This window comes from Ostrea edulis, chromosome 6 (genome assembly GCF_947568905.1).
Source record: "Ostrea edulis chromosome 6, xbOstEdul1.1, whole genome shotgun sequence".
In the NCBI taxonomy this organism is placed as follows: domain Eukaryota; kingdom Metazoa; phylum Mollusca; class Bivalvia; order Ostreida; family Ostreidae; genus Ostrea; species Ostrea edulis.
Window position 1 is genome coordinate 77,722,807 of NC_079169.1, and position 27,458 is coordinate 77,750,264.

The window sequence follows — 27,458 nt, forward strand, 5'->3', positions numbered from 1 at the left end:
TATCTAAAGATTTTATATATTTGCATGTAAAATTTTTATCGATCCCTATTGTGACCCCAACCTATTTCCGGGGCCCATGATTTTTACAAACTTCAATCTGCACTATGTCAGGAAGTAAATGTAAAATTCTTTGGCCCAATGGTTATTGAGAAGCTTCGGCTCAGGTGAGCTAATAAAAATGGTTTACTGAATTATACTGAATGCTGCTAACTAATACTAACTGATAATGTTAAGAGACGTCATGCTGCCTTTAGTAAAGGTCTTGGTTACTTCGTTCCACAGTCCACATCCATACTCCTGTCCATCCCAGTCCTCTTGTTTTACATTTAGAATGTGTAAATTTCCTACAAAGCAAATCACAACTTAATCATATCAAAGTTAAAGAAAAAGAATGTTGAAACTCAAACAGCAGTAATAAGCTGTATACAGTACCAACATTCAAGCTATTCTGATATATATACTTTTTTTTAAAAAATACATATCAAATAAGATCATCATGACTGAACAAACCTTGATAAATATCATAGTATCCCTAGTCAGATTCAAAAGAAAAAAATCAATGACAAAAAAATACCCACCCTCATCTCAAAGAATCAAACATGATCAACAATGTACAATATAAGTTGGGAACCTAGCACTCTTTAAAAAGTCAATAACAATAAGTGATAAGTTTTACTACAATGTACAGTTAAGTATACACAGCCGATTCCAAACACGAGCCACACTTTTCCAACAAAATGCATACCTTTGCCATCCACTGCTATTCTTTCCGACACCCTAACATTGTAGTCTGTACCTGGGCCTTTCTTCCACTCAACTCGACATTCAGCCGCAGGCTCGCATTTTGGACGGTTACGACACTGAATCAGACACTCTTGGTACTCAGTACAGTCTTGAGTCACAGGTTCTATAGGAAAACTTCCCAAACCTACACAGAAAGAGCTTTGTAGATGATACATGTATACTGCACACTCTCTGTAATCCAGTCTCATTCATAAAAGATGTGTGTAAAACAGAGAGAAAGACTTGCCCCTTGCCTTTCTCACGACCTTAGAACAAAGTGAAAATGCTAATGTAGAAAACATTAATGGCTTACGAGCTTCCTTGATTTTTATTGGTGGGGAGAGGGCCGTGCCATATTGATTACTGGCAAAGCACTGATAAGTTCCGTAATCCTCATACTCAATTCGGGTAAACGTAATGGTGCCTAGCTTGGCATCTACTGCAACTTGTCGACTATTTCTCACTGCGACGTTATCTTTTCTCCACTGATAGCTACAAATCATATCAGAATAAAACTTCATCAGCATGACAAGCTATTGTATCACAGGTTCTTTTCATTCAAAAAGTTTCATCTCAATTCACACTTTTTCAAATTATGTTACCTTTTATAATAAGCTGATAGGTGTAAAAAGAGACAGACAGAAAAACAGATCTTCTAAAGTATTCTAGTATCTAAACCAGAGTTAATTGCAGCATATTTCATTTGAAGAATGAAAGAAACATTTATCAATCACACATTTTGACTTTTCATTTAATTTTTATTTAACAAGAGGTATTATAATTGTTTCTCTGTGTGTGACCATGCCCCTTTCCTTATTTTCGCAGTCAAAAGAAGATATATCGTTTTTAAGAACATGTAGATCTAATGTTAGAAAAAGGTGCATTTTTTGGAAATCTTCAGTGTCAATATATAGGGGTCCTCAATTTATTTATATCTATCCTTAATATTTGGCTTATAATGGAAAATAACAAAGTCCTTTGCATCCATAGATGTAATATTTATGGTACCCTAAAACATATCTCAATCACCCTAAAACACATCTCAATTACCCTAAAACATATCTCAATCACCCTAAAACATATCTCAATCACCCTAAAACACATCTCAATCACCCTAAAACACATCTCAATCACCCTAAAACATATCTCAATCACCCTAAAACATATCTCAATCACCCTAAAACACATCTCAATCACCCTAAAACATATCTCAATCACCCTAAAACATATCTCAATCACCCTAAAACACATCTCAATTACTGTATTCACAGTAAACCCAAACATCATATCCCAATACACAACTTCCGAGATGTCAGCTCTTTTGTGATAGAGGTACGTTTAGTGTTTTGTTGAACGCTTGGGTGGGTACAAGATGTATACATATACTATAGACTAGCTATGTTAATACGAATAAGAGTAATGAAAGTGTAAATTCTGTTTATATCAGCTGTTGTTATACATTAAACTGACCATATAAAGAATAATATTTGAATGAATTAGGCCATTAAATTAAATATAAAATTATTGTTTATTTCCTCTTCTGCGCGAGTGGTATTCTAATCAAAGAAAAATGGTGATTATTGATTTTAGTTTGAGCTATTTTATTATCAAATACTAATAAACTTATTAATATTGAGTGTCCCTGCAGTTTGGGTGGTTGCATGATGTCTGATAATCAGCGTTTAGGCAGTATATCATTGCAGCAATAAGCATTTGTACCCACTGCGTGTGGACGACAGTATGTTTTGCGTCTCACTGTGCGTAAGAGTTCCACAAAGGGAAAGAACTATTGGGCAACTCGGAAATTGTGTATTTCCTGTCCACAGTACTCTCATCTATCAAATTACCCTATGCATTGTTTCCTCCCTTGCCCAAGACTGTAACAAGCATAGTAGACCAGCACTGTAGTCAGCGTGCCGTGTAGACAGAGAGTGGATAAGTAGCGGCTACAGTTAGCGTGCCTTGTAGACAGAGTGGATAAGTAGCGGCTACAGTTAGCGTGCCGTGTAGACAGAGAGTGAATAAGTAGTGGCTACAGTCAGCGTGCCGTGTAGACAGAGAGTGGATAAGTAGCGGCTACAGTCAGCGTGCCGTGTAGACAGAGTGGATAAGTAGCGGCTACAGTTAGAGTGCCGTGTAGACAGAGTGGATAAGTAGTGGGTACAGTTAGCGTGCCGTGTAGACAGAGTGGATAAGTAGCGGCTACAGTTAGCGTGCCGTGTAGACAGAGTGGATAAGTAGCGGCTACAGTTAGCGTGCCGTGTAGACAGAGAGTGAATAAGTAGTGGCTACAGTCAGCGTGCCGTGTAGACAGAGAGTGGATAAGTAGCGGCTACAGTCAGCGTGCCGTGTAGACAGAGTGGATAAGTAGCGGCTACAGTTAGCGTGCCGTGTAGACAGAGTGGATAAGTAGTGGGTACAGTTAGCGTGCCGTGTAGACAGAGTGGATAAGTAGCGGCTACAGTTAGCGTGCCGTGTAGACAGAGAGTGGATAAGTAGCGGCTACAGTTAGCGTGCTGTGTAGACAGAGTGGATAAGTAGTGGGTACAGTTAGCGTGCTGTGTAGACAGAGTGGATAAGTAGTGGGTACAGTTAGCGTGCTGTGTAGACAGAGTGGATAAGTAGTGGGTACAGTTAGCGTGTCGTGTAGACAGAGTGGATAAGTAGCGGCTACAGTTAGCGTGCTGTGTAGACAGAGTGGATAAGTAGTGGGTACAGTTAGCGTGCCGTGTAGACAGAGTGGATAAGTAGCGGCTACAGTTAGCATGCCGTGTAGACAGAGTGGATAAGTAGTGGGTACAGTTAGCGTGCCGTGTAGACAGAGTGGATAAGTAGCGGCTACAGTTAGCGTGCCGTGTAGACAGAGTGTGGATAAGTAGCGGGTACTGTCTCTATCAGTTTGACTTACGTAGCGGGTACTGTCTCTATCAGTTTGACTTACGTAGCGGGTACTGTCTCTATCAGTTTGACTTACGTAGCGGGTACTGTCTCTATCAGTTTGACTTACATAGCGGGCACTGTCACTATCAGTTTGACTTACGTAGTGGGTACTGTCACTATCAGTTTGACTTACGTAGTGGGTACTCTATCAGTTTGACTTACGTAGTGGGTACTGTCTCTATCAGTTTGACTTATGTAGTGGGTACTGTCTCTATCAGTCTGACTTACGTAGTGGGTACTGTCTCTATCAGTTTGACTTACGTAGCGGGTACTGTCACTATCAGTTTGACTTACGTGGGTATTCTATCAGTTTGACTTCCGTAGCGGGTACTGTCTCTATCAGTCTGACTTACGTAGTGGGTACTGTCACTATCAGTTTGACTTACGTGGGTACTCTATCAGTCTGACTTACGTAGTGGGTACTGTCTCTATCAGTCTGACTTACGTAGTGGGTACTGTCTCTATCAGTCTGACTTACGTAGCGGGTACTGTCTCTATCAGTCTGACTTACGTAGCGGGTACTGTCTCTATCAGTCTGACTTACGTAGCGGGTACTCTATCAGTTTGACTTACATAGCGGGTACTGTCTCTATCAGTTTGACTTGTGTAGCGGGTACTGTCTCTATCAGTTTGACTTGTGTAGCGGGTACTGTCTCTATCAGTTTGACTTACGTAGCGGGTTCTGTCTCTATCAGTTTGACTTACATAGCGGGTACTCTATCAGTTTGACTTACATAGCGGGTACTGTCTCTATCAGTCTGACTTACGTGGGTACTCTATCAGTTTGACTTACGTTATATCCCCATTGGTTGCCTCACACTGGACCGTCACTGGTGTACTGTGATCAATTTGAATGTAGTACTCTGGCTCGAATATTTTTGTTAATGATGGTGGTCTATTAATTACTGCAAAGATAAATATTCTTGATTCATAATCTCCTTTCTTATATATATTATAATGCTTGTAAAGTCAAAAATATAATGTTTTCAATTGTTTAAAGATTATCAAATTATAATAAGCTTTTTACTTAAAAGTGGTACATGTAGAAAATTGTCCTTGAACATATTCATGGGAAATAAGTTTGGTCCCCCCCCCCCCCCCCCCAAAATTCCCATCTTTTTCTGTTTGTACTAACCTTGGCAAAAGCATAGGCATATCAAAACTATAAAGCATATGATTCCAAGCCACTGGAGCGCCATCCTTAACAAGTTGAGACACAGCTATTCAGATCAAAACATCCCCACACCTCTGAAAAAAGTGAAATAAACATGATATCAATATTATATGAAAGGTTTCAAATTTTACAAGATGAATGAAAAAATATTAATACTAATGTATTTTTATTAGTTAAAGAAAGAAAAATACAATGGTTTCAATATCGTGTTAACCATAGGATATTGACTACTAACACATTCTTAAAAATTATTCACGAGTCAGATACCGATCTATGTACATTCTGTAGCCAACAAAGAGAAAGCAGTGAACATCTATTGTATGAATGTGACCTAGTTCAAATATTTATAAGGAACGTATGTGAATGGATCAGCAACATGTTTTCTTTTGATGTTGTAACTTGTAAAAAAAGAATATATTCTTGGATGTGCTGAGAATGAAATTAGTAACATTATAATTACCACCTTAAATATTATATATATTGTTGTAGATGTCAGAACACAATGCTTGTGCTAATTAGCTATAAGAAACAACTATGTTGAAAATGTTTTTCAAAAAAAGGAAGTTATTCGAGCAACTTAGAATACAATAATAAAATTTTAGGAATTTATATTGCTATATGTATGGATATTGTCAAGTACACAATTTAGTAAATTACATGTAAAGACTGTCATTATATGACTGTCCTATACTTTTAAACCTTGGCCTACTTTTTGTATAAGGATTATGTAGCCAGAGTATTATAACACTTTTTTTTACATATACTGTTCTGTTCTCTTTTCTTCTTTCATTATTTGTGAGTGCTTGTTGTATATACATATTGTTTTATTACCTATTACCCCATATCCACTGGTTAGGTTGGAAAGTATAGGGGTTTGTAAAATCCTAACCCAATGAATGCCAATAATTATAAACAACTTTTATTCACACAAAAAAAAAAATTATATGGTAACATTCAAAACCAAATTACAACTACAATGAAACATATGCAGGTACCATAAAATGTATTCAGATTACACAGACAACCAGAATACAGAGTATTCTTATGAACTATTAGTATTCAAAGTTTATAGTGCTGATATTCCGTACGAGTATTTTCTGTGGTTGGAAATTTTTGCGATTTGATCTATCAATGGTATCAAATTATATTATGCATTTTCAATTTCTGCAGCTGCATTATACCTATATGTACCTATGAGCGTGTATATATATATTTCACAATTGTAATTTTTGCGGCTTTTTCCTATCTGCAAATTCCGAAAAAAAATGGACAACCACAGGAGATAGCCATTATACAATGTGTGTCATGGTTAAGACCACATTTTGGATTGCACAACATCCAAATTAGACAAGTTACACTCTGCCATCTTAGAGAATCTCTTTTGCTTTGCAGACCAAGATCTACATCATGATGAGAGAGCATAACTTAGCAGTGCATGTAGCTAAACATGCTTCACTTGCCAGCTAAAAAGATAAAGAGGATTTCCTTTAGCATGTATTGGTTATTTCCATCATGCAAAGGTTGCATTAAAGATCAATTTCTTAATTACATCCACTAGCAGAAAATACACATACAATATGTTAACTTTTTTCTTTTGTGGATGATAAAAAACCACAAACTTGCACATGTGTGGCACAAAATAAATTGTGGGCATATCATATCATGTCGTTTGTGCATTTTTCCTTGTTCATTCACAGATGTCAGAAAATCAATGTATGATTTACACAAAATACCTACTCATCCATGTTACCAACATGCTCTTGTCAACAGCTGCTGAATTGTAAAAGCGAATCAGGGGCATTTCAATTTCTCATATATACTAAGTTAGCAGGGTATGATACTTCATTAAATATTCATAGAAAGGTCAAAATAGCTATATACTGCCAGAAACACACACCACTTCTAAATACAGTTTCTCCATCTTACTCCATTCTTTCTGCCTCTAGAAAATTATGTTAATTTGTACCTTCTTTTTATGGATATAGATAAATATACAATTCAGTATGTCATATAAAGATTACATGTGTAATATATTCCAAAAAATCTAAAAGAAGTCCTCCCCAACAACCTTAAGAAATTGCTGGTGGGCAAAACAAAATATGTTCTTTCCCAATCAAGGTGGGAAGTGGGGTGCACCCTTCACATCCACCCTAACACACATATACATCCATCACTGCATCTCAAAAACATGTTTGCTGCTAATGCATATATGATTCATGTCCTCATCCACATTTGTACCGCCATCAATCAATTAAAAATACAGTATCATAAACCTTTCAGGACTCCTATGGATTTTCAACACCTAGGGCATTCTTGATAGCTGTTGTTGTCTGATGAAATATGAAGCATCTACTCATATTTCATGCAGTCTCTGTGGTACATTAATATTAAACAGATGATATACTATTGAACACACCTGATGAGTGAATCTCATTAGGATGATTTCTGTGAATATCACAGTAACGTCCCCAACCATACCCATGTACACAATCAATAACGAAAAGACTTTGTGATGGGTGCAGTGATCAATCATACCTGGGGCTAGTATGATTAACATACATAGTCATCTCATTTCCGCATTTTGTATGGATGTAATAGATCTGGAGAAATTGACCAGTCAGGTACTATATACACAAGGTACTCTAATGAATGGCAGACTATAGAACAACTGAGGACCTATATCCCAGAAGAATATTTGATATCTCCAAAACTGTTATACACTATTGAAGAGTCTCAAATCACATTTAATTATATAGCTTCTTCATCAGAAATTACCAACTTCTTCAATTAAAATGTCCTGCCAATGAACTTTAATAATCTGAAGTCAACAACATCAAACTTTTACATTATATGTCATTGTAAACAAATTAACATCTGGAGTCACAATTAAACTTACGGAGAAGGTTCCAAGTTTAAATCCCTTTTGAAATTCTTTCCTAGCTGTATAAAGCAAATGTCTGAATTGATATACACATCCGGCACTTTTGATATAAACTAGGATTATCTTTAAAACAGATTCCCAACAGCACAATTTTTGTCACTGGTACATGTTCTGACTGCTAATTAGGGATGTCAAAAGTGTACATAATATGGCAGATAGATTATGTGCAGTCAGCTTGGGTATGTACAGCCGTGTAACGAGATCTGTATGAAAACCTTACTCCAACTGTTCTGTGTCAATCTCCGGAGACACCCAACACGCAAGTCTATGATCACAAACAAGTCTTAATCCACCAGAGTAAAAATAAAGTGTGCTAACACCTAACTTGATTGCAGCTTTTTCATTGACATGAACACAGCAGAGGAGATCAAGTACAGGATTTTCATTACCTTACATGAATAAACTGTTTAATCATTAGATGTAGGGAGTGCATTAATTCTTCCTTGTTTTACAGGTACACTCATGAAAATGATTAATTTAAAAAAAACAATATAAGTACAAGCGGAAATTGACTTCTGGCTACGACTGACCATCTCTAGCACATGGCCTGAGCACCTGGGGGTACCCGACAACACATGTTACTGATCTGTCATAGTCTTTTTGATCTGTTGAGCTAGTGATCCACGAACCACAAAAAAAAAATCACTTACAGTCGCTTATGTCTCCTGGAACAATGACCATTTTCCATGTTTAATCAACAGGAATAAAATCCTCACATTATGAAGGAGAGTCTGAATGCACTAACACCAAAGATCGAAGAAGATCAACAATAGACCCTCAACAACAAGAGAATTAGATGACAAACTTGTCACATTGTGTAGAGTAATTGCTTCTGAAGACTTAATTTATATACTGGTCCACCCAGGCAGCATTCAGCATACATAAACCTTACTATATGCCTGACCCTCAATAAGATTCCAATGCCTGCAGTGTAATAATAAATAGTTCTTAATGTGATATACCCTATGTGATACAATATCAATTAATACACGTTTGTTCATGAATTGTGTATACCTAGAAGATTAAGATTAAACAGAATTAAATAGACACTGCTTGTGTATCAATCAAGACCAGGGACTATTTAAAGAATTATAATTCTTATACAAAAACAATGCTTACCTTATCTTTAATACCCATGTTCAAATGAATGGCAATATTGTGATTACATTCTATACAATTTAAACATTGTATCTAAAACATCTTTTTTTTTTTTGCCTCACCATTATAGTGAATTCTGAATGACCTTTTGAGGTCTGTTATTATAATACATTTCGTCATGATAAAAGCCATCTAAGTGCCCATTTTCTGGCCACAAAATTCTCAAACCATGTAATTCATTCCATTTACAGATATATGTTCTAACATTAAAACTGGTGATTCAACAGAAGCGTGGGAAATGGCTTCCCTTTTCAATGTGAAATTTCATAGAAATTTTCGTTTTTCTATAGTTTGGAGTATGTACCATTTACAAAAATTATTATGATAAATTGAATAATTTACCATAGTTCCTGTCCAGACCAATTTTAATCAAGCAAACAAATTTTCCATATTTTGACATTTGAAAATATGTAGATTTAATTCCAAAATAAAACTTTCAATACAAAATTATCTAAATTATACAAGAGGCCCACAGGCATTATCAGTCACCAGAGTATTAGTTAAAAGTAATCACTATAGTCCCAAGGGTTATGGAACCTTGAAAATATTTCCTGTTCTGAATATCTAAGCTACAAATTCTAATATTCAGCTATACAGTATAAAACAACATGTGTTCTTAAAACTTAAATGCTCTTGAAAGTGCCTATACTAATGAAAGACTTTACATAATATATATAACAATAACACGATATGACTAATTTGGGCCTGTCCTCGAGTCAAAACCCTGAGATAGCAAAATTCACAATTTTGGTACATCTTTTTCTGCTTTTCCTAAATATGCATTTAGTTTTTTAAAGTGCAATCTGATTAAAATACAGATCTCTCAAATAGCGCACAGCACAGAGAGCTCTGTATCTTAATCAGATTGTTTAAAGTGTTAAGTATAGCAGAGAGCTTTTTGGTTGCTACATTTGTACTTCCATTTTACACGTTTCCGTTTAACTGCCACCTATTGGCAATGAGATTTTTTGAGAAATGATTAAAATTCTGTAAATTGAATAATTTCTCAGGTAATAAGAAGCCCATGGGCCACAATGCTTCCTTGTGTCATTTTGCTCATACAAAGAAGTTTGGGACACTAAGATCATAATAAATCCTTTTACTTCTACCGTGGACCTGTTCTGGTTCCAGAGTCAGAAAATGAAGAAAATTGGATGATCTACATCACACGAGGACACTTTCATATTAGTGAGACTAACTATATCCCTGAACTTGGTCAAAGACTTAAAAAGATTTTGTCTATACATGTTTCTGGTTACAACTTTTGTGGTCCCATCCTGACCCTAAGGATCATGGTTTGAACAAGGCTGATTCTAAACTACATGAGGATGCTTGCATGTTAATTTCAGACTGCACCCTTGAGGTTCTTGAGAAGAATATCTTTGATAAATGAATTTGTTAAGTACATGTGTTCCATTTCAAAATTTAAACCCCAATTGTGGCCCATACTGGCTCCAGAGATCCATAATGGCTACAGAGATAATGATTTAAAGAACCTGAATCTTTATCAATTTATATTAGACAAATTCTATGTAACTTGTAGCTTTTCTAATACAGTGGTGATATTTTCGTTTGATTGCTGTTTTACACCCCATTTGAGGATTTTTCACTCTCTGCCTGTAGACCACCTGCTCTAAGTGACGTACCTCAAATTTTGACATATGATAATGCATGATAATCAAGGTCATAGCAGTATCATGCCTACACCTATAGTAACGAAGAAACTCTGTTTTTAAGGTCGTATCTAAAGACCAATGGTAAATGCCATAGGATTGATGTCGCACATGGATGAGAATTGAACTCATATCCTCTGACTTGTGAAGCAAGTGTCCAAAGCAATAGGCTATATCACGATTCCTGAAAAGAAAACCTGTCAAATTCCCTTCCCTATTTTCACTTTTCCCAGTTATCTTCCCTTCAAAAGGAGCATGCCCGTGATTTCATTTGTCCTATGACCCCTTCCCAAATCAAAAGAGAGTGCACAAAACCATAAGTTGCAGATAATTATAACAGGCTCTTTTATAATGGAGAACAATTTGCATGTGCCTGAACAATTTGTAAAATGAACAAAGCTTAATTCCTGTCAAGTTCATTGAAGCTTTCATCTTTTGAATAATTCATGAAGTTGCATTTTAATACCGGTTAAAAGAAATATCGATATTTCTTTTTCCATCTGCCTCCTAAACATAATTTAGAGCAATGTAATCAACAGCTGTTTAAAGTTAAAATTACCTCCCCCATCTGATCCAATCATATAAACAAAGAAAATGTCAAACATATAATAAAATATGCTCTCTTTTTTTTTTCATCCTATCAAAATGGAGTTGGAGGAAACAGAGAACCACAATGGCACATATGTGTGACCAAGTGAGTATGTAAAATGAGCACTGATGGTTTTTTCAATAATCCACAAACACACACACATATATATATATATAGATAGATAGAAGTATAATTGTTTGATTGTCTGTAAAATATAATCTAAAATATCTTACATTCTATTCTGAAGGACTTGGTACACATGAACAATTATACATGTGCCACATTCTTTATTGTGCTCCCCATGTCTGGAAATATTCAATAAATGTATTGAGAGATGTTTTAAAATGGCATAAGAACATTCATTTATTAAACCCGAGTGTTCACTGCATATCATAGCTGTACTTTAATGTCTGAGGTGCCTCTAACTCTACACTATGACAATCCAAATATTTTCAGAAAAGGAATTACCCAAAAACTGAAGAAATGAAATTTTAAATTAAATTTCAATTCTTTAGTTGAGAAATTTCTTATCACTGAGTGTGTGTGGGAGAGGTGGGGTATCAACCAAGGTGAAATGTTTTAAGGTAGCTCATTATACCAAAATTTTATTCAATGGCTCATTAAAACGCCTCTTATGAAGTATGATGTCATCATCGAAAGAGTGATACAATTTATGTATTCTCTCAATTATTTCAAATGAATTTTTTGTGATTTTTTTCTGGAATGATAAAAAAGGTGTTTTGTTTGCAAAGAGATTCTACAGTCCAAATTTCGCTATGATTTGGTGCACAATATAAATGTCTAATTAAATATGTCTAAACGATTCAAGACAGATGTTCTATATTTTTTAATAAAAATCTATAAACAACTAATTCAGGTTTAAATTTAGAATTTATTTGGGTTCACATGAAATCCCTAAACATACAAAACTACATACCTCTCTATAACATATAAATATCTCTTGTATAAAATACTAGCACATGATAAAACATAAATTGAAATTTGGCGTTCTGGGGACTACTCATTACCATCATAACAACAACTTATCAAATCTGACTTAATTAGAAATTTATGTCATAAAGCTAATCACAAAGTTGTGCTCAGGGCCGATCCCAGAAGGCTTTAAGTACCAAACGAGGCCTGGGTCCAAGTTAAGCACGGATCCAATTCCCATGGGCCGTAATACAATGAACCAAGCCTGGGGCTGATCCCGGAAAGCTTTAATCCCCAAACAAGGCCTGAGGCTGATCCCAGCAGGCATTACAAGCATTGAACCATATGCCCGGGAACGATCCCAGAAAGTATCAAAGCAGACAACTACTTAAACAGAACAGTGACAAGGCTCAGATACCCACAATTATCCTAGATAAACTGAACATACCTGTGGCCGCTAGCTCCCAGAGGGCATCATAACAGACAAGACCATGCCCTCGGCCAATCACAGTGGGCATCAAAGACAAAGTGCAACCTACATCACACCTTAACTCCTACTACAGACCCTGAAGCATGCTACTACACCTCCAAAGTGTTTCGTTTTGTGCAAACCATTCATCATTCAGTGCAAACCGTTCACCGTTCTTTCCAAACCGTTCACCATTCTGTGCAAACCATTCACTGCAATTCCAAATTGTTTTTCTTCTCTTTTTTTTAATTTTTATTTTTTTACCACAATAGAGGTCAGCTAATTTGGGTATTTGAAATTAACATTCATACAAAAGGTGTGTGAAAATCGGGGACGGGTAATTGAAATATGACAAGAGGTGTTATAATTTTTTGTCTCTCAAATATTAATGCAGTTTTATTTAGATTTAAAATTGAGGCAAGTACAACTAAAATTATGTTACTTGTTTTCTTTATTCATCTATATATTTGATTTATTTCTCAATCTATTTCAATCATATTTTGATTTTTTCTTTTTGTTTTGTATTGTTCCTTCTTATCCAAAGTGACCGGTTCTTATCGACTGGCTAATACCGTGTCTTGCCTGACAAAGTTTTTTTTAATCATTTGAATTGTCTGTTGTCATACGCTTACATAAAAAAGGATAAGTTTATTTAACATTTGTCTTTGAGAAGAGGCCTGGAATATATAAATTGCACATGACGTATTTAAACAACTGTACAAATATAGTGAAACAGATGCGACCATTTCATTTTCAGTGAGTTTAATATAATACAAAGCTCCATTTCCTTCTGAAGAACTGGACAACCCACTCTCTCCTCCAATCTCTCCCTCTTTGGTTCTAAAAACATTTCAATTGCATGTTTGTTCAGTTGATCAAGCCGTAAGTTATGGTTCCTGTAAAATCAAGATATCTCTCCACACAAAAACACAATTTTTTCCTCACAGAAAATCCTTAGAAAGTGAAATGGAGTTCCATTTAAGTATTTTGACATATCTGTCTGAATCTGAAAGATAGATGTTTTTATGAGTAATACTATTTAAAGACAAATTCTAAAGCCAAACCTGAACAAGACATTAACAGCTGCACCCACCATGTTGATCTGTCACTTCAAAATGTTTGAAAAACACATGAATAAAACAGGATTCACCTATAAACTAAAGCCTCGAGTAAACAGCACAAGCCCACGCACATCCAATAATTAATGCACTCCAATTTTCACTCACCAATAATTTTTTGCAAGATATTCTTTCCAAACTGTCTTTAATTGGATATCAGTTGAACAGGAATTAAATTCAAAACTCAATCTTAAAACATAAAGACAATAAGTTTTGCAAGCATTTCATGCCATTTTTAGTTGCTGTATCTATTTAACAGACCTGAGCATTCCTTCTTCCTCATTTCACAGTCAACTTGTCAAATTATTACTGGAAGTTGATTATTAACCTCCTGATGTTAATTACACCAGGAAAACAAATTCCTACGGAAATTAATACAGCTGTATGCGTTTAGCATCTTCAGTGGAGAGGAAGGTGTTTGAACATGAACGGATGTAGAGGTAACAAAGAGAATTATGAAATGTTCATAATAAAGTAAGCAACAGTTGTGAAATATCTCAAGATCATCTGATCATTGAGGGGCTCTGGTAACAGAGGCATTCCAAGTATTCATACCTTTAATAACTATCTGAACACAAAGACATCAACTAGCAAGAAAGAGAGAGAGAGAGAGAGAGAGAGAGAGAGAGAGAGAGAGAGAGGAAGGAGTCAGAAAGAGAGAGATGGAGAGAAACTGAAAAATATAAATACTTTCAATCATCAGATATTTACCCATGCAGTTTCATGTAAACATCATTTCTCCACTACATCAAGTCTTGATTTGATCTACAAAATATCAAATAAGAGAAATGAATATATAATCAAGCCACTCAGATTTTACCAAAAATGTTAACGACTGGCAAGGGAGGATGGACAATCATATCACATCTGCCCAATCTTATTACCGTCCTATGTGATCATTCAATCACTTGCAGTTGCATTGTAAAATACACTTTAAAAGCAAAACTCAGACTATTGTATAGAAGCCTGTTGTTTGCAGCCAGCCTTTTTTTCCTTCTATATGGTGTCCTAATATTCAATCTGAAGCGATTGATGCATTCAGCATGAAAATGGTGCAACCCTCCAGATTTTCATTACATTTTCATCAGATTTGCTGCCAAAAAATCAATGTAGTATGTGGAATTTGTTTGCTGGAGCATGATTGTGTACACGGTAATATTTTCTTTAATCCAACAATGGTATGCAAAATTATGTGAACTTTATTAATAAAGATTTACATTCTTATAAATGGAAAGCAAATCTGCCCTGGCCATCATCTGTCAAATGCCATAATGGGCTACTCACACTATAAGTCAAATGTCCCAATTCGTGCTGCTAGTTGGCCGATGTTTTGTGCAGAACATGCATCCACGTTTAGATGCAATTAATAAAATTAAGTAAATATCAAAAGTATACGTTAAGATTGTAAAATGACACATGATCACGATACAAATAATTTGAGGGATGTCGTGTTGCATACTCTAAAACCAATTAAAAAACCACTACGAAAACTAGACCATGTACATTCCTGTAATATGTATAGTTTGCATTGATTTAAGAGGCCCTAATATATAAAATCAAGGGAAACACACACACACATGCCAGATATTGTCTATAATTCTGAAAAGAGTCCATTACATTTAAAATCAATAACAACCTCAGGATGCAACTGTGGTGTCAACAACCAAATTAGATTAAAAGTTTAATCAATGACCGTAATGTACTATACTCATAACATTACACAGACCAGGGCAAGTGGTATCCCAACACCTTCAGGGTTTTCCCAGCGCTCACAATCTAGTTCTAATACAGATGACATCAAAGACAATGACCTTATAATTATTTTCTAATTCAAACACAATACTAAAATCATAGGTATAACAGTTCATAGTGTTGCCTGTGTATTCTCACAAATGCAACCAAGCAGCTTTGATCCTACAATGAGTGTTGCAAATAATGTGAAATAATTTTGTTCACATGCTTGAACGACTTGCTTGTCAATGAAACCTTTTATGTTGCCTATCACATGTAAAACCTTATGAAAGCTCCTGATAAACGAAAATTCAAATAAGCATGCATAATTTCAAAGAACATTCTGATGATAAGTATCGAGTTGTGCTTGTATAATAATGGTAAGGGCTCGTTACTTTGCTTCAAATGTTCATAAAAACTATACGCATCTAAAAATGTAACACCCAAAACATAAGTATAAGGGGATTTATTACAATAAGCAGTGTTCAACTATAACTAGGAAACATTGTCGTGCACACAGCTAGGTAAGCATTTCTCTGTGAGGTGGTTGTAAACAATTTTTTCATCACATTATTGACGACACTGATTGAGAAGGATCATATGTTAGAATGGATGGTCATCGCCTAGCTGCTTTGATACAATATGTCAGCACGGATCACCTAGCTGCTTTGATACACTGCACATGTTAATTTTAACTCAAACAGTATTTTATAATGATCATTCATAATAGCATTGAACAGCAGGCACTGCCTATATAAGTCCTCTCCGTAGAAGGTACAAGGTCATACAAACTTTAGAATATATACTGTGTTAGTGTATATGTTAGAAAGGATGGTCATTGTCTAGCTGCTTTGATATTTTAACTAGATGCATTTATGTATCAGTGTTATCCATGCAATCACTCACACACACACACTTCCAACTCCTGGATTACGAGGGGATACAAATCTTAGAACTTTGATTTATATAATGCAGAAGTTTTGGGGGTTTCTTCTATCCACTATGAAAGCTCTATACATAACACAGAGTTTGCTTACCCTCCCAAGCCTTAAATTCAACTTGTAGGTTTTCTTATTTTAAAACAAGATGTGTTTGTGAAACACAAATGCCCCTGATAATGGCCAATTCCAAAAATGACCAAGGTCACAAGGACAAATATCTTGGTACCAGTAGAAAGACGTTAAAAAGGTAATTAACAAAAAGTTTTTTAAAAAGTAGGTCAAACTCCAAGGTCAACAATTTTGGTACCCATAGAAAGATCTTGTCACAATTTAAGAAATACTCATGTGAAATACCAAAGCTTTAGCACTTACTGTTTAAAAGTTATTAGCAAGGTTAAAGTTTTCAAAAAGTAGGTCAAACTCCAAGGTCAAGGTCACAGGGTAAAAAATGTTGGTACCCACAGAAAGGTATTGTCTAGGGCTGTAACAGGTACCGAAATAACCGAAAACCGTGGTTCATGTTGTTCGGGTCCGGTTCGGTTCCATTTTTCCGTATTTCGGGTCAGGTCTGGTTTTTAAAATAGAATCATTATGTCGTCAAAATCCTCAAAGGTGGCTGTATTTTGATCAATTGTTAAAGTATATATAAGAGATGTCAGACGCATTGAAAATACGCCACAGGAGCAACATCGTCAATGACAAAACAATGAAAGCATGGATGGAAACGACTAGAAGTGACAATGCTGTTTCTAGTACCATGGATGTCAAGTATAAAATAGAGGCCAGGTCTGCAAGTAATTATTGTGACAAAAGACAATAAAGGTTTTTGATTTTAACAGTATATCAGATTTTTAAAATAGTTATATAGACCCAAACCGAAATACCCGAACCCGAAGTAAAAATGTTAGAACCGACCCGACCCGACTCGAAAATATTTGGAACTGTGACAGCCCTAGTCTTGTCACAAGGAATACTCATGTGAAATATCATAGCTTTAGCACTTACTGTTCAAAAGTTATTAGCAAGGTTTAAGTTTCAGACAGAATTACAGACAGGACAAAAATAATATGCCCCCGACCTTCGATCTTGGGGGCATGAAAAGGCCATCATTAAATTAATTAGTCATTTTATTGTTTTCTGTAGAATTCCTAGTTATAATAAATTTAAATATTTCCTTAGTGCTTCATTAGATCTATAATCATTAGTTAACTTTTATGGATTTTATCCAAATTGAATCCATAAAAGTTAACTATTGTAATGATAGATCTAATGAAACACTAAGGAAATATTTAAATTTATAATAATGGATACAAAAAACACATTGGTTTAAATAAAAAAGTCAATTTTAATAACTTGAGTTCTTTCGTTTAAAAATAGCAGCAATAGACTCTAGAATACAACTACTATGACAATTTCTTTTCAAAAGTTCATGCAATACCAAAAAAAATTTGCTGATGCCATAAAGCTGAAAATCATACATTGAACATCACTAAATGTGACATAAATATTATTGTACAAGAGAAGAATTCATTGTTCACAGTAACTATATCATCAATCACACTCAGTTACATGTACTTATGAAAACATTCTAAAATCCTCCACTGGAATCAATAACTGAAAAAGAATCCATTTCTACTTACACAAAATGCTAATGTTTCTACACAATTAGCAGAACTTGAAATCCTTTCACTCACAATCTATAATTTGAGAACAAAATGCAGCTAGAATATTCCACAAATTTCATCCCGATCAATACAGCATCTTGTTGTGAAACCACTTGTTTACTTCCAAAATGGCTCTGCATGAAAGCACACAGGCACAATTAAATCAATAATCTATCACAAACACAAGTGACTCAATCAAACGGCTGCGGATGAGAGAATAAATATCATATCTGTAAGTCAGGAAGGAAAAAACAAATCTCTTAAGTCAAGGGAAACAACTCTTTCACTAACACAAGAATGTCTTCAATTAAGCAAGTCGGAAAACTGATATTGATAAATAAATTGTCTTCCTAATCCTATAGCTGTGTTGAAGAATAAGAGCGGGTTCTCCAGGAACTACAACTGTCTCTGGCCTCTTTATCATAATTTTGTCAATAATGATTTTTAGTGAAAGTTTCAACATATTGTCAACAGCTATAAAATTTTGACAGCCAAAGCCATGGATGATGGGAGTTTCTCACATCAGATCAATTTATCTGATTCAAAGATCAAGTCTCAATGAAAATAAAGATATTATTTAATCAAAGTCTGCTTACAAATATGAACTTCAAATATTTAATAACCTACAGTCTGATTTATGAGATTCACTACATCTGCAGGTTGCATCACTCTATTTATGTGGAGGTTCACGTCGAATCATGGCCGAAAGAAAATAATTCCTGGAACTTTGCATGTTTTATGGGACTTTCCTTATGAGGTAGGCTCTCCAATTTTTTGTGAGATGTAAATTCAAGTATTGTGTTTGAAATTTTGTGAGTAAAAACCATGAAAGAAGGATTTAAATATTTTTTTGAATTTTTGTTGCAGAGGTGGGTGATTTGGCTTTTGACCAGCTGATTTTGCACGTGCTTGACTTCGATGTAAACAAACTCTCACGCCTTGCTGGATTGGTATGAATTTTTTGGTATGAAAATGCTTATTAAGAACTGTACTACATGATGTGAAAGTAAAATTTCTGAAAAGTTAACTTTAAGGAAGCAGGGTCAGGTCAAAGGTGAGTAATTTTGGCAAGAAGATATAGGCAAAATTAATAGAGTGGTGCAACCTGCAGCGAGGCAATCCGGGAGGTAAATGTTTACATATACACGTTTGGTGTACTTTTTTAAATCGAGATGGGGAGTCTGGGTAATTACATAGACATATTTTAAAAAACAATGGATGCCACGTGGCGAGAAGAGAAATTAGCAGTTTTATTAGAGAAGGTATATAGGGGTAGGGTCAATGGGTTGGGGTGTAATTTTCATGATGTTAACTTGGCTAAAAACAGACGGGGTAGGGGGAATATCTATGGCAGAGTTAAAATAACATTTCCAGAGGGTACACGTAAAGTTTTATTGGCACACAGGCTCATGTACATGTTACATACAAATGCATTACACATTCCACATAATAAACATGTATCACACATATGTCACAACAGTCTTTGCATTAATCCACTCCATTTAAGTTTAGAAGCACCACACATAAATAACAAAAGGCAAACATGTACACATTTAGTACCTAAAGTCTGTCTGAAGCACCCGGGATATCCAGATTGTCTTTTTGAAAGTTAAATCGAGGTAAGTCAAATTTCACTCAACACTATTTTTTTTTTCCTGCTTACTGTAGGAGTGTTCATTACTTGTCCTTGGGCTACACTGTGGTAAGGGGGGATCACTCATGCCCTTCAGATACCCTGTTTGAGTCTCGGTCCCTTTCTGGAAATATAGATCGAATTTTTCTCTCACAAGGACTTGTCTCCTGGTACGATAGGTCTTAGAAATTCCTCTGTTTGCTGTGTTCGTACAACTCTTGCTTTCCGGGTCCATGGTTCATCCGGTGTATAGAGAAGATCTGAGGCTCAAGGTTCCGAAAACAGGTAACATTCTTTGGGTTGGATTTTGAATACCCGCGATGTAGTCCCTCAGACTTCTGAGTGTTGGTCCCATATCTGGTGGCTATGAGTGTTGTCCGGCTGAATCGGAAGTTGATGAGCTGGCGTAAGGTTTCCTCATCGTCATCAGTCGGGTTAAGTGTTCTGGCATGGGTTGGGAGGTAGTCTTTGGCCCAGTGTCTTTCGGGTGTGCCGCCGCAGACGAGACAGTGTTCGGCACAGGTCTTGCCACATCTGCCCGAGTAGCAGTGTATTATGGCATCCGTGGCATAACTCAGGGTGTTGACCAGCTTTCCTGTGTCACCTCGGAACTTCTTGACTGCTACGTCGTATTCTGCAGTGCATCTCTTCATGAAGTCCAGCGAGAATTTTCTTTTGATGGCCAGTTTTTGGGCAGTTGTACGTCCAGGAAACATTCTCTCGCTGAACTTGGCATTGTCAACTGCTTTTTTCTGGGACTGGGCTAGGTGATGGGTGTCCCTCAAGGATTCTACCACTTGACCAGACTCGGCCATGGCCCTCTCGACGCCCCGGAAAGCAGCACTATCCCCGTCTGTGGTGAAGTGGCTGATTAGTGTGGGCTCTTGATCGTTGAGAAATTCCCGGCAGATTTCCTCTGTCTCCTTGTCCTCCCTCCCCATGGGATCCTGTAGTCGTAGGTTGGCTGTGCATTTTCCAGGGTGTTCCGGGCATGGGATTTCCTGTGATCTTTTCTTGCAGAGCTTGTTTTTGGTGATGCAGCCAATAATTTTTTTCTCTTCCGTTACATTTTCAGACATGGTATATGTTGCCTGGGTTGCTGGCTGAAAAGGATTTCTGTCTCGAGACCAGTACAGAGGATTATTGTACCGCCCGTCACCTTCCACAGGTATTGGTGTCTCCCGTGGGAACCCACAGTTCTCGATGAGGTCTTTGAGGTGAGCCCTTTCTCTTTGTAAGTCCTCCTGAACCATTTCCACAATCATGGGCCCAACCTTGTTTGCATTTTGTTGTAAACAATTGGCTGATGGTGCTGGACAGTTGAGGGCATGGAAAATTTCCTGCAGTCCAGTTCCCATGATGGGATTGTCCAGGAGGGCTACCAATACAGATAGGTTTGGCTTTGCTGGCTTGGGTCCATGTTTTCCGGTGTCGACTTCCTCGTAGAGTTTGGTACTCTGGCTGTGGTAAGTGCAGTACTTGCACTTTAGGCTCTCTACCCAGCAGACTCCCTTTTGTTGTTCAGCTGGGTAGTCAAATTGAAGGTTGGTTGGGCAGGTTGGGCTCTCTAGTTTGTGCTGGTGGTAAGCTAAATTGAACATTTCACAGTTTTCCCATGTGAAAAAGTCTGTATGTGTTCTTCTCGTCGGGGATGCAGGGAGTTTTGGTCTCGTCACAGGTGCCCCTTGGCTGCAGTTGCATGATGGTGCTTAAAGGCTGCGTACTGTCTGCATGGTCTTGTAATATGCATGCTCCCGTTTTACTGACTTCCTCCAGAGTCTGTTTCCTGGTGTATTTAATCTCTTTTCCCCTTCTCTCCCATCCTCCATGGGCTGACCCTCTGCGGCAGCCATCTTTTACTCTGAAATATCCACTTTTTGCCTTAATACTTTTTCCCTTCATTTTTACCAATTTATGACTGTAATGCTAGTTTTGTCTTTCTCTTTCTGTTATCTGAAGTCTAATGATTGAGTTTGATGTTTGGATGCTTAACATCTCCCAAAGTGACAATATGTATTATCTTGTTTCTACAGGACCCCCCTTGACAGCTCAACTTGACCATGTCCAGGAAAATCAGAATGCCTTGCTGGGTGCAGTGAGTAATGTTCTCCATCTTCCCATTACAATTAAAGATAATTCTACATGATACCAACTATATTTCAAAGGAATTGAACAACACCTTAAATTTGATAAGTTTAATCAAGAACATATCATCATATTTCAATTGCAATTTTACACATCAAATCTCAATAAAATATAAGTATACCACACAAAATCACCAACAATTTTCCTATATACAAGGTAAGGCCTTCCACAACAATATAAAAAAAATCACCGTCATCCATTACAAACAAATAGGTGAAAAATCCAAATTTCACATACACACATTTTTTTTTATCAGAATTGCTCAAAATGGACTCAATTTCATCCAAACACACCTAATTTACCCAAGGCCTGTTTCACTTCATAAAGATCAGAAATCCAAAAAATGAATGTACAGTCACACACACATATCATTCAACTTCTTTTTTATGAAGTTTATTGAAATTTAAAGAAACCATATTTTTAATGCAGGTTGCATCACTCTATTTATGTGGAGGTTCACGTCGAATCATGGCCGAAAGAAAATAATTCCTGGAACTTTGCATGTTTTATGGGACTTTCCTTATGAGATAGGCTCTCCAATTTTTTGAGAGATGTAAATTCAAGTATTGTGTTTGAAATTTTGTGAGTAAAAACCATGAAAGAAGGATTTAAATATTTTTTTGAATTTTTGTTGTAGAGGTGATTGATTTGGCTTTTGACCAGCTGATTTTGCACGTGCTTGACTTTGATGTAAACAAACTCTCACGCCTTGCTGGATGGGTATGTATTTTTTAGTATGAAAATGCTTATTAAGAACTGTACTACATGATGTGAAAGTAAAACTTCTGAAAAGTTTACTTTAAGGAAGCAGGCTCAGGTCAAAAGTGAGTAATTTTGGTAAGAACATATAGGCAAAATTAATAGAGTGCAGACCAGATGTTAATATAAAGTAGATAGTTATTTATCAATAGCACAACCACTGTACATCTCATCTTCACAAGTCAAGGGTTATTGGCTCGTTATCTCGTTGTTACCTCACACTAACGAGGTAATGAATCAATAACCCTTGACTTGTGAAGATGTGTACATCTATGTAAAGAGATAACTCCTGGTCAGTGAATTATGTCAATTCCCAACAAATCTAAGTTTGCAATTCAAACTTACAGGTTATCCTTTATAGTGATGCGTGTTGCATAATAAATCCTTGCACATGTTGCATGATAAAAGCACTCTGCATATAATGTTTTGATCCAGTCTAGTGCAAAGTGTTTTTGCTTTACCCGAGAATGCAATCTAGTGCAAAACACATTCATGCTTAACCCGAGGATGATAGACAAAAAGGTAAATCAGGTTGGGGAAAATGGGGAGGGGGAATTTCTCAGCAACTGATTGGGGGGCACAAAATCAGTCCTCAGTACATTCAGACGGTGGGGTACCCAGAGAGTTAAATGCCCTAAAAATTCCTGGCCAATAAGAAATTATTGAAAAATCCACACCTCAAATATTTCTCTAGTAACTTCTTTCTTTGGAGAAAAGGGGGTTAATTACTCTCCCTTAACTAACCCTCTGAATGAAAATAGGCAACTAATAGCCTCTTTCCGAAAGGACTTATTAACATGATAGAATGGAATTATGTCAGTAAATTTCTGCATACCTTCTGACAGAATGCAATGGGGTGGTCCTAGTAAATTTTGGTGCCTTTTATGATTATATATAGTTTACTGTATTTTGTTATAATAGTAAACTTCATGTAAAAATTTCATTCTTTCTCAGCATCTGCCATATAATTGACAATACTAATTACTCAAACCTTCCTGACTTCATGACTCCACTGAGTAACACACGACATAATCTGAGACTGTTTTTCCAATTCAAAATAACCACACAAATTTCTCCATGTCTGAAATGAGTTTTGATCTCTTAGTTTTGAACACAACACTGAATATTCATGATAGATCATTCATGTGTTTAAAACTAAGATAATGAGATCAAAACTCAATCTATATAAAAAACATTTCTGAGCCATTGTCAGTCTGGCTAGAGGATTTACAATTTAAACAATCAAATTTATACCAGCTATAGACATTATAAGTTTACACATCTTTTTCAAAACTAATAAAGAGCCCAAACTGGAATATCTTGAGATAAAATTTTACTTTCTTGAAGACTCCAGATGAATATGATGCAATGCTACAATTATACCTGTAGCTTAACGAAGACATTGTTCTTGGGTGAAATAATCTCTATTTCCAAATGAGTTACTGGTTGAAAATATGAACCAAAATTGGAATCCGAATGCAAGTAACCTCTGGTGTATTAAGCAAATCTTTACCACCTTCAGCCATGCGAAGCTTACAACATATTTTTTTAATTACACTGTGAAAAAACATGTTTTAAAAACTTTTTTTCTTTATTTTTGTAAGCTTCTTGTTACCTTGTATGTTTAGCATCTATAGATATAAGTATAGGTTTTTAATTTGGGGTACTTACCATTAGTCTAGATCATAGTATGAAGTTGTGCAGCATGGGCATCACTCAGAATCACGGCAAAGTTCTCTCATTGCCTCTGATATGACAAAATGTTTGGCATCCAGTCAAGATGACACAGAAAGGCTTGATAATGAGTTCAGACTGAGCAGAAAGTCAATTACACTTCACCTTATCTCAAAAATCACCAGACTAAATGAGTTCAAACTGGGATGGGAATCCATTATTTCTAGTCCATTAAAATTGAGAGTGAAAAGAACACATTTTCAACAGCAACATATATTAATGTACCCAAATTATCCGAAATGTGTGACCTTTTAATATCTTGATCACAGGAGTGAATTTCATTAATGGATAGATCTACAGTACATGTATATAAATTAATTGTTGGGGATATAATATCAACATGGACATCATTTACGTCCAGATGGAAAACTTAGACATCATTGAACATGTTCTAGTGAATTTGATAACTTTTATGAAACATAATTGTACATGAATACTTGTGTACCCTTGTCTGGCTGCATGAATTTTAATCATATTGATCAAACCCATAAGTCTACATTAAAATAATAGTGTAGATCTATGTAATAATACTGTAGGTATATTAATTCAAAAACTGCATGCAGGTATATATATATATATAGGCTATCTATGGATAATTATCTCAGATAACTATCACAGTGAGATTATAACACTTGTATACTAAATCCCTATAATTAAAACCCTTCGATTATCTCAAGGCCAAATTAATTAGTTCTGTTGCCTACCTTTTAATCAATAAGTCGAGTAAATTGTCAAAATTTCTATTTTCACTTTTTGAGGGAAGTCTATAAATCCCGGTACTGTAGTGTACAATGCATACAGTACGGTTAATACCAGTTGCAGATAGGCGTTCAGATTTGCGCCAAAAGTACGATGGTTAATGGTTCGACCAAAAATCAATACGCATCAATCATCAACTGCCTTCCGGTAGGTGCACAAAAGCTGTCAACAAATTGGCCCCATCGCTTAGCTTATCTGCTAAGTGATCGCAACAATTCCAAGTTTACTCAGGTGTGTAAAGTAAATGCCGCTAAATATTATTACCTGAATATGTCACATCAGCTTTCTTTTTAAAAACATTGCCCGAGATGCACCATTGTCCAACATTTTGTGGTTAGGTTTGGTAAACCACAAGCTATTTGTATATTGATTACGTGAATCTGTACAAACGTTCTCTTCCACAGGTGAAAACACAAGAACTTTGATTACATCCGGGTTTTCTTTATTAGTCAACTGCGTATGGACAAAAGCGCGCGAAATGTAAATTTGAAGGGAAAAAAACAATGTCTTGCATATAGTCCCATCGTCGGATACCCACGGCCGATCTCGTCTACTGGTGAGTAGAAGACGAGATCGGCCGTGGGTATCCGACAATGGCAAAGTCCAAAATAAGCCCTTAAAAAAACCTTTACTAGCCATCATGTCAACAATGTCTTGCATACCCTTAAAAGTCCAAAATAAGCCCTTAAAAAATACCATCACTAGGCTAGTTATTATGTCAACCCTAAAGTCCAAATTAATATTGTACATAACCAGTGAGGGTATTTCATGTAAAGGGCTTATATTTTTGAGTTATCAGTTTTGGATCACAATGACAAAGTTGTGCATTATCTATAAATGTCTATTTCAATTGTAATAGGAAGGGAGAAAATGAAACAGACCAGACCGGGATTTGAACCCGGGCCCCCTGAATCTCTAGTCAGGTGCTCTACCAACTGAGTTATCTAGCCACCGGCGATCGAACCCGGCTGACCGCCACACAATCATTTTGATGTAAAGAGTAGTGGGTTAAACAAGGCGATAACCTTTCCCCTACTCTCTTTAATATATTTATTGATGATTTGTACTCACAATTTATGAATTTTAACACACAGCCACCTGAACTTCAAAATGTTGAAGTTGGTCATTTATTCTTTGCAGATGACTTAATTCTCCTCTCAACCACAAAAGAAGGTCTTCAAACCTCGATTGACTATCTTTCAGAATATTGCATGAAGGAAAAATTAATGTTAACCTTGATAAAACTAATACTATGATTTTATCAAACAACTCAACATTCTTTTTATTATAATCACTCTATAATTCATCTCACACATGAATACGAATATCTGGGAATTATCTTCACTTGTAATGGTAAACTTAAATATGCAGCTGAACAGCTAGCTGACCGTGCACGGAAAGCTTTTTATGCAACAAAAAATTCTTTACCCTTTTATGATAAATTATCTGTAAAAACTCTATTAAAACTTTATTCTGCTCTTATTGAACCTATCATTTTATATGGGCCTGAAATTTGGATTACAGACTTCAATATTAATTAACATTAACAACTGTGACCCTTTGAAAAATGCAGCACTTAGTATTTAAAAAAGACATTTTGGCTGTACAGAGGAAAGTTTCAAATTTAGCCATTAAATATGAACTAGGAACATTTCCCATCTGCTTTAAAGTATTTAAATATTACAAAAGACTAAAAAGCTGTGGTGATGAAAATGGTATTAAAAATCCAATACTTCTGGCTGTCAAATTGGAAGATGATAACCTTCATGATACTGGCATACAGGAAAATTGGCAGGGGCAAATAAAAAATTAAGAAATAAGCTAAATCTTCCATCATTAGATATTGATGCAAACACATTTTACAATTACTTGAAGAATTACTATATTGATAATGTTAACATGCAACTTCAAAACACTGAATTTTCTAAACGTGGAAAATTACTCTTTTACAGAAAATTAGGAAGAACTATGAATTACAATTATTTGAAATTTCCAATTGCAAAAGTAGTACGCTCTAAATTAACAAAGTTAATGATATCTGCTCTCCCTTTAGAAATCGAAACTGGTAGATATTCAAAACCAAGTATCCAGAAAGAATGTCGTTTTTATCAGTTTTGTAAAACTATTGTTGAAGATGAGTTGCATTTTTTATTTGACTGCTTTATGTATAAAGATATAAGAAAGAAATATTACCCTTTAAAGAGACACTACAGCTCATTTTGCGCAAAAATCATGAAATGACAATTTTCTCAGGGCTTTCTCAATTTTTGTTGCATTGTTGAATGTATGAACTTTGCGAAAATAACACTTATCT

The 27,458-nt window shown here is 35.8% G+C and overlaps 1 protein-coding gene across 15 annotated transcripts in view; it reads right to left on the minus strand.

The window, feature by feature from the left end:
- Positions 1-25,645, minus strand: part of LOC125645961 (neuroglian-like) — a 37,351-nt gene extending 11,706 nt beyond the window's left edge. For 2 of the 15 annotated variants that reach the window (XM_048872016.2, XM_048872002.2), the window contains exons 1-7: positions 25,409-25,645; positions 14,490-14,543; positions 4,859-4,971; positions 4,517-4,628; positions 1,097-1,275; positions 746-928; positions 222-344 (exon numbers count right to left, since the gene is read on the minus strand). In XM_048872016.2, coding sequence (XP_048727973.2) covers positions 222-344; positions 746-928; positions 1,097-1,275; positions 4,517-4,628; positions 4,859-4,922 — 661 coding nt within the window. In that variant the 5' untranslated portion in view covers positions 4,923-4,971; positions 14,490-14,543; positions 25,409-25,645. Of the gene's footprint in view, positions 1-221; positions 345-745; positions 929-1,096; positions 1,276-4,516; positions 4,629-4,858; positions 4,972-7,793; positions 8,146-8,488; positions 8,586-11,491; positions 11,564-13,724; positions 13,802-13,886; positions 13,997-14,039; positions 14,234-14,489; positions 14,544-18,090; positions 18,237-24,322; positions 24,399-25,089; positions 25,362-25,408 lie in introns of those variants that run through there. The other 13 variants (XM_048872005.2, XM_056140851.1, XM_048872009.2 and 10 more) reach the window with 13 other exon arrangements.
- Between the last annotated feature and the right edge of the window lie 1,813 nt (positions 25,646-27,458).